The sequence below is a fragment of the Halichoerus grypus genome, chromosome 1 (genome assembly GCF_964656455.1).
Source record: "Halichoerus grypus chromosome 1, mHalGry1.hap1.1, whole genome shotgun sequence".
NCBI classification, from domain to species: Eukaryota; Metazoa; Chordata; class Mammalia; order Carnivora; family Phocidae; genus Halichoerus; species Halichoerus grypus.
In genome coordinates this window covers 175178501-175191707 of record NC_135712.1, presented here as the reverse complement: position 1 = coordinate 175191707, position 13207 = coordinate 175178501, and the positions used below count along the sequence as shown (strand labels likewise).

General features: G+C 36.7%; 1 protein-coding gene across 10 annotated transcripts in view; it reads left to right on the top strand.

Moving 5' to 3' along the window:
- CHL1 (cell adhesion molecule L1 like) overlaps nucleotides 1-12143 on the top strand; it is a 207272-nt gene extending 195129 nt beyond the window's left edge. For 9 of the 10 annotated variants that reach the window (XM_036071621.2, XM_078075952.1, XM_036071623.2 and 6 more), the window contains 4 exons: nucleotides 461-622; nucleotides 1375-1506; nucleotides 4348-4420; nucleotides 8468-12143. In XM_036071621.2, the coding sequence (XP_035927514.1) occupies nucleotides 461-622; nucleotides 1375-1506; nucleotides 4348-4420; nucleotides 8468-8684 (584 nt within the window). In that variant the 3' untranslated portion in view covers nucleotides 8685-12143. The remainder of the gene's footprint in view (nucleotides 1-460; nucleotides 623-1374; nucleotides 1507-4347; nucleotides 4421-8467) is intronic. The other variant, XM_036071625.2, reaches the window with a different exon arrangement.
- Nucleotides 12144-13207: the final 1064 nt, after the last annotated feature.

Genomic DNA, 13207 nt, shown 5'->3' with positions numbered 1-13207 from the left:
ACCAAGACAAAAAAAGTAATATATATTTAAAATTATAATGTCATTTGCTTTCAAAAATAAGCCAGAATGGCCATGTTTAGTTTCCTGCTAGGTCTGTGAAAGTTCAAATTGCACAAAATGACACTGTATAATTTTTTTGAAGTCTGTGTTTGGTTTTGAACCATTCATGTAACCAGGCAGATTTATAGTACCATTTCATCAACAAGTACGTCATCTTTAAAGGACATGAATTAAATTAATTTCATTTCCTCCATTTCAGTATATTAAGAAAGGAAATCTCGAAATGTTGATTTTCTTGATCTCCCCTAGTAATTCAAAAGCTATCTGAGAAAAAAAAAATGCTGCAAATGGCTCTCTTCTCAAATAACAGTGTTTTGTTTGTTTGTTTGTTTTCTTTTCTTTTCATGTCCTGCTTTTCAATGATTACGATTTATATGATTTAACTGTGTACATTTCTTAGGTAAAAGTATCGGGAAGATACCAGAAGGAGTCAATCTTACTCAAAAGACTCACCCAGTAGAGGTATTTGAGCCGGGAGCTGAACATATAGTTCGCCTATTGACTAAGAATTGGGTTGATAACAATAGCATTTTTGAAGATGTAATTGAGACAAGAGGGAGAGGTGAGACGTGAGATTGTATTTGGGGCATTCTTAGACAATAAATCTGTTTTGTAGATTATTTAATTTTACATACGTCCTGTATTAAAGATAAAAATATGGAGTACATTAGTTACAGAGATAACAGTTTCAGTTTGTTTTGGCATAGCATTTTTTTATTATTGTTATGTTCAGTTTAGCCAGTGTATAGTACATCATTAGTTTTTGATGTAGCGTTCGATTCATTAGTTGCGTATAACACCCAGTGCTCGTCATAGCATTTTAAAATTATCAAAATGAAAAATGTTCCACAAAGATCCAACATATTCCTTATTGTTTTTGCCAGAGTAGTTGACTAAAAAAAATACCTCCTGCCAATTAACACATGTTAATAACAAAACTAAACAGAAAACCAAAACAGAGTAAAACCCGCAGAAACTCCACGGCGATCTGCATATAACCAAGGCAGCTTATGCTTTTGCTTGCTTGCGCTGCTTCTGTGTTTCACTCAGTCTGCCTCCACTATCCCTTTTTGGTTTTCATCCTCAGAGTCAAATGCAACTTGAGAGGGCCCTTTCTAAATACAGAATGAACGATTTATCAGTATTCTTCCAATGAAATGTCCTTTAAATCACATTCCCTCTAGGGTCACTGAAAGGAAAAATAAAACGGATGCTATTTTGTATGTTTAAAAATGATGTTTCATTTTCCCAAAGGGGGCATAATCCCAAAGACGGTCTCTAGCATTCAACGTGTGACTTCTCTTTGTACAACAGAATACGCCGGTTTATACGATGACATCTCCACTCAAGGCTGGTTTATTGGATTGATGTGTGCAGTTGCTCTTCTCACACTAATACTGTTAACTGTTTGCTTTGTGAAGAGGAACAGAGGTGGAAAGTACTCAGGTAAAGCTGTTTCTTAATATAGTAATATACTTTCAGTTTATTAAATAGTATTTTCTTTTTCTTTTTTTTTTTTTTTTAAAGATTTTATTTATTTATTTGAGAGAGAGAGAATGAGAGACAGAGAGCATGAGAGGGAGGAGGGTCAGAGGGAGAAGCAGACTCCCTGCCGAGCAGGGAGCCCGATGCGGGACTCGATCCTGGGACTCCAGGATCATGACCCGAGCCGAAGGCAGTCGCTTAACCAACTGAGCCACCCAGGCGCCCCATTAAATAGTATTTTCTAGGAGGCATTCTTCAGAGACATCTTTTATTTTTTAAATTACACATTTAAGTCAAATTTATGGTAGCACAATAGATATGCAATGTACTGAGAGGGAAAAAAAAAAAATCCTGTATTAACTAACCAAAGGATGTAAGGTCTAGAATATTATTTTCAGGTGGTTACTAGTCTCTAATGAGGCATATAATACTTCCAGCCTTCTATTTTCTGCCTGTAAAATATCAGAGATGTTAAACACAGATCACTAAACCACACACACATATTTTAAGAGGAAGGACCTATTTACAGCATGCCTTGTCATGTATTTGTGACCCAGAGAATGTTTTCACTAGTACCTTCTAATAGTACTGTCTCCACTAGTCAGCTTTACTAGAGTTAATCATTGCTGGGAATGCATTTTTTATTACCATGACATATATTAGATACACTGCCTCCTGAATTAATGTACATAAAATGTAAATAAAAACCATCAGAGTTAATATAACAGTTGGCTTTAATTTAATTCAACTTCCAAATTTATCTTTTAGATATACATATTATGTTGTTGCTATTATTATTATTGTTATTGTTATTGCTTAGTGTTCAAGATGCTTTTATATAAGAGGAAAGATTTAGATCCCACTGTTATTAGTTTGATGATGTTCAGATTAGTGAGAAGTTCTTTTATTGGCTTATTATTCATTTAACAAATATTTATTGGGAACCTATATGTATATTGAACAATCAAAGAAGAGCATAATTTTTAAATTTTTACAACATCTAATGCAATTTATGCATGGAAATTTATGCAATCATAGATCTCTTTTTTTTTCCTATGAGGGCTGAATTATTATGAATTAGATTTTCAATGATTAAATGTCCTAGTTAATTGGAAAATTTAAAGACACATAGCATTCCTTTTTGAGGATCCCCAACAAATAGTCACTTGTGAAGTGTGACCCTCTCCAAATTCTAATGATGGTGACTAACATAACATAATAAAAAAAGAAAAAGAAAAGAAAAGGAAAAAAAAGTCAACATTTCACATTATAGGACAACTAAAAGAATCCCTTAGGTCTCTGCAAGTAGTAGTAAAAGATGCCATGAAGAAGGATCATTACAGGGTTGCTGGGTTTGTCTCATGGAGTCAAAGAATGAATCTTGCAGACACAAATGGGTGAAGTGAAGTGAAAGTTTATTAAGTGAAGGTGAGAGCAGAAAGGAAAGAAAAAAGCTCTCAGAGTGAGAGGGGTCCCGACAGGGTTGCCACTGAGGACTTTTAGGGGCAGGCTTTTATTGAGAATGGACTGGGAAGCCCGTGGCCTTGAGAGTCTTCTGCCATCTTGGTTTGTTCCCTTATCTCTTGTTCCGCTCTGTCTCAGCATCTCCACCTGCCAGGAATAGTTTCCAAGCCTGGTCAGGGGAGTCAGGGGCCTCCTATCTCTCCTGCCTAGACCTTAACCCTTTCCCTGCTCATGGGACAGGACCTGTGGGCAGAAATTGCTATGCTGGGATTGTGAGCAGTGACTGATTGTATACTTTTTAATTCGTGGGGGTGAGGGATAGCACAAGTCTCCAAGGAATCTGGAAGCAAGGCTTTCAGGGCCTCGAGGGGCCAGCTGCTGCCAAGATAAGGTTCCTTTTAAAGGTTAAGGCTCTAAAGCAGCCACGAGTGCCTTGAGGAAGGTCATGTTCTCCATGTTTCAGGTATCTATCAGTGGGCTGTAAGCTCTAAGGAGATTTTAATGTAAGCTACATTTCTTTTGCCTTTGTTTCCCACATCAGGATTTTTTTTTTTTAATTTTATTTATTTTGAGAGAGAGAGCGAGTGAGCGAGAGAGTACAAGCAGGGGGAGGGGCAGAGGGAGAGAGAGAGAGAGGGAGAAGCAGACTCCCTGTTGAAGCAGGGAGCCGATGTGGGGCTCGATCCCAGGACCCTGGGATCATGACCTGAGCTGAAGGCAGACGCTTAACCAACTGAGCCACCCAGGCGCCTCTCACATCAGGATTTTTGTTTGAGTTTTCCTAGTAAAGTTAAACAAGAGCCCCCTTGCCCTGTGTCCCACTATTAGGAATAAATCAAATTTAAAATGTCACTATAGACCTGAATGTTCTGATTTTTGAGGCAATTATGAGTAAGAGAGAGAGCAGAACAACTAAATGGTTGACTTTTAATCACTTTAGCTTAGTGACATAGATCTGGTAGGAGCCTATGACATCATCAAAAAGTTTTGGATAATAAAATGTGTATCTAGTAATTTGGTCTCCATTAAGAAACCATAACTAAGTTTGACTCTTCCAGTAAGACTTGTTGCCCACATAATACTGAATAGCCACGTGAAGATCTGCAACATGCTGTAATTCTGATGACAAATCAGGAGAATCCAGGAGATCATTTTCCCTTTTTTGCATAAACAAGGAGGTAACTAATGGATTGTAGATACAACCACAAAGAAAAAAACTTGACTTACTAGTATCAAAAAATTGGAGCAATGCTGTTCTCATTGATTATCCATCTTTAACAACACAGTTAGTATGTCTTTAAAAATTATTTGTGTTACTTTCCCCTATTTGTTTTTTAGTGAAAGAAAAGGAAGATCTGCATCCAGATCCAGAAGTTCAGTCAGTAAAAGATGAAACCTTTGGTGAATACAGGTAAACAGTGTTCCATTTTAAAATGTATTAAAACATGTACTGATCAGGTTATAAGCTTAAAAATACAAAAACGAACAAGTATTTATTCTTAAAATAAAGGTTACACTACTATATTGTAATGCCTTTTTATTTATTTATTTTTTATTTTTTATTTTTTTTAAAGATTTTATTTATTTATTTGAGAGAGAGAGAATGAGAGAGAGCACATGAGAGAGGGGAGGGTCTGAGGGAGAAGCAGACTCCCTGCCGAGCAGGGAGCCCGATGCGGGACTCGATCCAGGGACTCCAGGATCATGACCTGAGCCGAAGGCAGTCGCTTAACCAACTGAGCCACCCAGGCGCCCTGTAATGCCTTTTTAAAGAATAGTTTGCAAAAATAGGACCTGCTTAAGAGAGAGCAGCCGACCTCCAGGTGCAGGGGTGTGTGTAGCCACACTCTAGGTAGATGTGTGTGCTGGGAGACTTTTCTTAAAGCTCTGTGTGCTATGCAAAAGGACACTATTTCACTATTTTTATTTAGAGTGAATATCTATTTGGAGTATTAAAACATCTTGAAGTCTTCAGCATGGCCATTATGGGCCCAGGTTGTATCCAATTTATATCCGTAAACATGTATTCTGTGCACTTACTGTCTAGATTTACAAAGGTGAATAAGTTACAGATCCTAGTCTGCAGAGGGAAAAAACTTATCTCTGCAAATCACTGTAATTAGGTAAAGAGAGTAAGAGTGCAAAAAGGGGAGCAGCTCTGTCTGCCTTGAAGGGATGCTGATAATGGATCATCCAAAGAGATAAGATAGGCTGTAAAGAATGAAATGGATTGTGTTACTGTAAACTACTGGGTGGAGCATGACCAAACTTAAGGTGGAGAAGAATGTCATACCTGGGAGGAATTAATTGCCTGGTATCTGGAGGAGCGGGTAGCTCTTGAGGATGCATTCAACTTCCCATTCTCCTGTTGTTGCTCACCATCTTACCCCTTCCACAACCATCTCTGTTTCTTAGCCCTTCCTGTTTGGGACGTCCTTGTTTTCCGTCAGGTCCTCTATATATTGCAGGCAAGAGAGCTTGCAACACCCGGGCTTATACAGCCTTTAGCACACAGGAGGCCAAATTCATATCGCAAAAGAGACCTGATTGACTCTAACTGGCCCATCCCTGGATCCATTACTATAATCAATGACAGAGCATTATGATGAGCTGTTCTGGGTTAACCAATGTACACCTGAGCCTCATTATAGGCTCTACTTTGCTCTGTACTAATTCTTATTTTTTCCACTTAATCAAAGCTCTTTATATTTTTATATTTCTTGATTAATCACTTTAAGTTCTTTCCAGAATAAGGATCATTAGAGGGAGAAGAAGGAAGGAAAGAGGGGAGAGAAGGAGGGAGAGAAGGAAAAAGGAAGGGAAGAAGAGAGACTGAAAGAAAGAACTTTACAAATGTACAAATTGTGGCTCAAATTCCATGAGGCAAGAATCATTAGGGGCCTATGGCAACTGTTCAAAATATATTTGAAAGACAAATATTAATAGTTCAATTTTTTTTTTTTTTTAAAGATTTTATTTATTTATTTGAGAGAGAGAGAATGAGAGAGAGAGAGCATGAGAGTGGGGAGGGTCAGAGGGAGAAGCAGACTCCCTGCCGAGCAGGGAGCCCGATGCGGGACTCGATCCAGGGACTCCAGGATCATGACCTGAGCCGAAGGCAGTCGCCCAACCAACTGAGCCACCCAGGCGCCCAATAGTTCAATTTTATAGGCAAGAAAACTATGATAATGCCTTGTTCAAAAACTCATCCCCCCACACTCTGCTGCCTCTTTAAAAAGATGCCACCTCACACTAGTCAGAATGGCTACAATTAACAAGTCAGGAAACGACAGATGTTGGCGAGGATGTAGAGAAAGGGGAACCCTCCTACACTGTTGGTGGGAATGCAAGCTGGTGCAGCCACTCTGGAAAACAGTATGGAGGTTCCTCAAAAAGTTGAAAATAGAGCTACCGTATGACCCAGTGATTGCACTACTGGGTATTTACCCCAAAGATACAAATGTACTGATCCGAAGGGGCACCTGCACCCCAATGTTTATAGCAGCAATGTCTACAATAGCCAAACTATGGAAAGAGCCTAGATGTCCATCAACAGATGAATGGATAAAGAAGATGTTGTATATATATACAATGGAATATTATGCAGCCATCAAAAATGAAATCTTGCCATTTGCAACAATGTGGATGGAACTAGAGGGTATTATGCTAAGCGAAATAAGTCAATCAGAGAAAGACAAGTATCATGTGATCTCACTGATATGAGGAATTTGAGAAACAAGACAGAGGATCATAGGGGAAGAGAGGAAAAATGAAACAAAATGAAACCAGAGAGGGAGACAAACCATAAGAGACTCAATCTCAGGAAACAAACTGAGGGTTGCTGGATTGGAGGGGGATGGGAGGGATGGGGTGGCTGGGTGATGGACATTGGCGAGGGTATGTGCTATGGTGGGCGCTGTGAATTGTGTAAGACTGATGAATCACAGACCTGTACCTCTGAAACAAATAATACATTATATTTTAATTAAAAAAAACTGGCATTGCACACAAAAAGAAAGATAAAATCACCCCCTGCACTATTTCACCTGGCATCCCATTAATATAATTATTTATTAATAATTTAATTAAATCTCTTTAATCCCTTAATGTTTCCCATCGTCTTTTCCCAAAACTACGTGTTCATCCAGAAAATGATCTAATCTCCAAGTTATCCCAGGAGACAGTTTTACTGGATGCTGTTCTCGCTCATGACATGAATTGTCATCCTTCCAGCTTCTGGTAATAGTTTCTTCACTACTTGTTGCCTGGTCCCTAAGCTAATGCCATATTTTTGTTTTTGTTTTGTGTTTCTGTAACTATAAGCATCCCATGTCAGGAGCCAATTACTCTATGAGTCAGGATAGCCTGGGTTATGCTGCTGTCAAAAACAACTCCAAAATCTTTTTCTTTCTCAAGTTATGTATCCCACACAGATGGCTCCGTTCATCTTGATCCCTGAGGAGCGCTAGCTGGGAGATGAGCATCCAGGAGCACCGCAGCGGGAGAAATAGAACATAGCAAATTGAGCATGGGCTCCAGAGTGACACATGCCACTTTTGCTCACTTTTCTTGCACCAAAGCAAGTCATATGACAATGTATAACTCGGGAAAGACAGAGAAATGCCACCCTGCCCTGTTCCCAGGAAGCTGAGAGATGGATCTATCTGATGAACAACATTGATTACCTAAAATTGCACAGTGCTAATCACATTCTAATTATATATATATATTTTTTGGCCAAATTCATCCTTGTTAAAATTTTATGAATCATTTAATTGGATGTACACATTTATAGTTTGATAGTAGTTAGTACTTAAAAACAAATCTTGATCCAGAAATTTAGATGACCATATCATTTTATAGACATTTTACTAACTCAAGAGTTATTTTTGTTGAAGAATAAAACCCAAACCATAAATTTAGGATACGTGTAGTATTTAGGTTCTAAAAATGCCAGCCATCTTTAAAAAATTTCAATAAACTTGAGTTTATAAACTATATCAAAGAAAGTTCTTTGGTTACCAGAAACAGAATTTGACTGATTACCCTAATCAAAAGAGAAATTTGGGGAAGGATTTAGGGGTATGTACAGGATCAAAGGTAAAGACAAAAGATCAAGACTTGATGACTGGGAGTTCCAAAAGTTCATGAACTCAGAGGGAATAACATTATCCTCTATGTATGTCGGCAGACTGAATGTCTGCATGTCTCAAACCTCCCAATTTTAAAGGGAAGCAGAAGTATTGTGAATAATAGAAAACAGTTTCTCAATTACTCAGTGTGACGCAAACTGATTATGACTTTTTAAGCATTTATTTGTGAAGGGGTCATTTAGGGTTTATGTGTCTGCAATGCTAATGTGAATGTCTTGAAAATTTTAAGACCTATTAGCACTTCTGCATGAGTCTTGCTTTATGTGAATATCTCAGATTTTGTTGAACGATTCTTTGTTTTGTAGTGACAGTGATGAAAAACCTCTCAAAGGAAGCCTTCGATCCCTTACCAGGGATATGCAGGCCACAGAAAGTGCCGACAGCTTAGTCCAGTATGGAGAAGGCGACCACGGTCTGTTCAATGAAGATGGATCATTTATCGGTGCTTATGCTGGATCTAAGGAGAAAGGATCTGTTGAAAGCAATGGAAGTTCTACAGCAACATTTCCACTCCGAGCATAAATGTATCCCATGTAAACAACATCAGTGGTTCATACCAACCTTCCATATTTATCTGTTCAAGGGAGCAAGAACTTTCACGTAGGAATAGAAACGTATTGGCAAAAGATTTCATCCAGAATTCGAACATCTTGCAATTATGTTGAGAAAAACAGCACTGCCTTGAAAAAATAAAATACCAAGCACTATAGGCCTATATTGTTTTGTTTTGTTTTTCAGGTGCTGAAAATTCAGAACACAAAACATATCCTGTATTTAGATTCACCTCAACTGAACCCAAAGTATCAATTCAGTGTACTCCATTTTTGCCTGGATTTACTGTTCACTGTGTTTGCATAGTTGTTGCTACCTTGTGGGTTTTTCTCTGTGTGCACATTTGTATTCAGTCTCTGAGAACTGTCTTAGTGACTTTGCTTCACTACAGGTAAAAAGATGGTAAGCAAACTGGTTATTTAAAATGTAAAGAGGAATATGAATGTCTTATTAAAGCAGTTCATTGAATATATACAGTCTAAATCTATTATTTAAATTGTTAGTAGCAGGAGTCTTAGGTGAACAATCAACTCGTATTTATTGAGCGCCTGTTTGCCCAGAGATGGTCATGTTAAAACAGAATGCTAACTTTTTCAGTTTCAACATGAATTTTTTTTATGTCTATCAGTTCTGGCATCTAGAACCATCTTTTCTTTTTTCTTTTCTTTTTTTTTTTTTTGGTTTTTTTCCTTGGACTAAATTCAGCTGCAAAGGAAGTGGTGGTCAGAAGGTTATCTTATGAAAGAACAGGCCAAGCTATCCATGATGCTAGAGCCTAATAGCTAAACCTAGTTAATATCTCCATTTCTAAATTGACTGCTTTTACCCTTTTTCTGTGTTTATATGATGGTATGCTCGCATATACTTCATGAATGCATTGTACATATTATGTTAATATTTACACAGTTTAAAATATAGATGTGTTTTATTTTGAAGTGAGAAAAAGACCATTAACAGGCATGTCTGTACAGCTGGAGTATATAGTGAGGTAACGTGCCGATAGCATGAGCCTCCAAAACTGAAGACTTTGTGTAGAGCATTTGGATTTTGTTCTTATATTGCTTTCTGCGACAGTCTCAAAATAAAAGATCATATAAATATTGGAAATGTTTTCCTGTTTTTCAAAATAAGCTTTTATTGTTGAGTATATTCTTACCCTGGCCCCCAAAAGAAAAAAGAACTGTTTACGGTAGAAATTTCCATACATATGTTTGCCTTTCACATTTTAAACATCTTCAGGGTGGGCTCTCTTTGCTCTCTGTCAAAGTCAGTACAAATTCAGGGAATTAATTTCCTGGCGTGTGGGCTACTAGTCCTTCTAAAATTGTACATGAAAATGGTTTAAAAATATTATGAAGGACTGTGCATGAATGCCAGTAAAATTCAGTGTTCAACTTCTCACTTTATGGAAACATTTGTTAACCCTACCATGAAATTCTTAATTATGTTTAAGTGAAAGTGACTCACAGCTTTTCCTTTATTTTTTGAACTGTAGCTGTGGCCATATATTGTTAAATCCTGACTTTGATTTATGCAGCCCACTGTATTTCTTGCGGACCAAGATTGGGGATGTTTTTATAATGGTCAATGCAGGAATCCACATGGAGTATCTAATTGTCATTTTAAACATTGTGTGTCCTCCAAAATATATAGGCAGCAAAAGAATGATTTAAAACAATGTGTCATGGGCTCAGGGTTTGACCAACCTCCCGGAAGAAAGAGTTTCCAAAGGGGAAGGTATCTTGGTCCTCACCCTATGTATGAGGATCCGCACATCCAGCAGTGCACCTTGAGCTTCATCCCCATCCGATTTCTAGAGCACTTTTCTGGAGGAAGAATCATCATGTTTTGACTTATCTGGGAGGAATTCCTGGTACTCAGCTACTGATGAGGCCAAGGTTAGGACTTCTGAGTGTAGTTCTGCTGTTTTTCTAGTTCCTCTTCTTTGTCATCAGCCAAAAAGGTTTTAAGAAAATCATGCAGGTTGGAAATAATCTCCAAAAAGCATTAGAGTGTAGATTTATTATAAATTTGATAATCTTTAAGTTAGAAGTTAATGCAAGTACTGAAGTGTTTCATTTTCCTAGACTTCAATGTTTCCCTTTAGCAGTCTGAGTAATAGGAATGTTCCTGCTCATGTTTTCTCAATGACCAAAACTCACAGATAGGATAAATGACATTGCATTATCACTGCCTTTTGCTATTATTCTTCGTACCTTTTCTTAATATCATTTGGCTTCTACTGGGGATCTTCAGTGCAGAAGAAATTGGTTCGTAACTAACTTTCTCTGTTAACTGTCAATGTTACTTTAATGTAATAGATTGTATATAATCTCAAGGATTGTTGGTGGGAATGAGTTCCTAGAGAATTGTCCAAGGGTTGGGAAAATCCAAGTTCTCTTCCTGGTTCCAGCACTGATTTTGTACATAAACCTTAGGCACGTTGCTTGACCCCTTTGCTTCATACTGTCTCAACTATAAAGTGCTAATGATTATCTCAGTTACCTTATCTTTGTCACAGGGTGTTCTTTTTTATGAAGAAAAATTTGAAAACGATAAAAGCTAAGATGCCTTTTAACTTCATAAACAAACCTTTAATCTAACGATGTATCAAAAGCCACCCCACACATACCAACTCAACTTTTTTCCTGTGAGCACATAAATATATTTTTATAGAAAAACAAATCTACAGGAAATAAAATCTACTGTTCAGTGAGCAGTATGATTTGCACATGCCATCAAAATTATTAATCAGAAAACAATTAAGCAGGGTCTTTGCTATACAAAAGTGTTTTTCACTGATTTTGCATGTGTATTTGTAGAAAATGTGAATTTGGTGGATTATTCTATTAGTATAAAGGCATCTGATATTTTAGATGTACCCATGTTTATAAAAGTGTAAAGCACAATGAAATTATGCTGGAAGTCTCAAATAATATTTTTTTCCTATTTTGTATTCATGGAAGAGATGAGATAAAGAGAGAACAATAATGAGAAATGTTGGTGTGTTTTTCTAAGCATTTAAAACATAATTGCCAATTGAAGCCCTAAATATGTTTACATGCCATTAAGATATGATTCTTGTAACAATTTTAAATTGATTATAAAGGGATTGGGTTTGTAATCTGTGGTAGTATATATCCTAGTGTTCCCATAGTGAAATAAGTAGGGTTGAGCCAAAGCTTACTTTGTTTTGTGTCTTAAATTGTTTGATTACATCATCAAAAGAGATAAAAGGTATGTAGAACTGGTTCACCTGATTACTTTTCTTTTTTTGGCTAGATTAATACAATAGAACTTTATTAAAATGTGTTTGTATTGTAGGTGGTGTTTGTATTATGCTTATGAATATGTATGGTTTAAAAATATTTTCATTATACAAGAAATTCAACTTTCCAAATAAAAGTTCAACTTCATGTACTCTAAAAATGTTTGTGTTCTTTTCTATCCAGACAAGAAGAATCAGAATTTATAAATCAGCCTTACCTCCAGTTGCCTCTGATCCTGGAATATCTATAAATTAAGCATAAATTAATAAAGTATAAATGACTATAAATAAAGTATTTTTATTTGAATCACTATACTTACAAATAGACCATTTAATAGCAACATCTACAAAATGTAATTTGCCAATAAATTCAGTGCTTAAGGATAAATGTAAAATTAAGATGAATGTGTATTCATTTGATTGTTTTTAGGACAATGTAGAAATGTCAATATTCAAGAAAATGTCCAATATACTATAGTTTCAAATAAGGCTAGCGAGTAATTGGGACACCCAATCTATTAAAAATTGTGATTTTTGCAAAGTGTTTTATGTGTATTAAGCACTTCACATACATTATCACATTTAACCTCTGAAACTCAATCTCCTGTTTGTAGAATTAAGGCACAACATGGTTAAATAATGGGGTGAGTGTAACCAGCATGGCCTAGAGCTGGAAATTAAACCCAGTGCTGTCTGGCTCTAAAACTCAGACTCAGAATCTATATTAGTATGTTGGAATATATATTAGTATATGCTTTTTTATTCTCTCACTCCTCCACATTATCTTAGAAATGCTAAAGAAAGGTAAGTTTGAGTTTAATGTTGACTTAGTGATCATGTTTAGAAACTTCTTGGTTTTAAGATATGTGATCAAAACATACAATAGGGGGAAACAATATTATATGTATAAAACAATTGAATATGTGTAAACTAAAAAGCAGTAATTGAAATAAATTGAAAATCTGCTGCCTTACAATTCTGTCAAGAGGAAAATACGGCATCCGAACTTGTTGGACTCTGGAGTTGTCTGCAGACCCAATCTTAGGTTTCTGTCCCTCTCTACTGTCCCTCAAATGTGTCTTACACGTCAGGCTTGATTGTCATGTGCAGACACATGACCTCAAGGTATTTTTAGCCCAGAATTCTCCATATATCTGATGCTTTTTATTTATGACTTCCTACTTGACATCTCCTCTCCTAATGTTTGAAGGATATTTCAAACTCA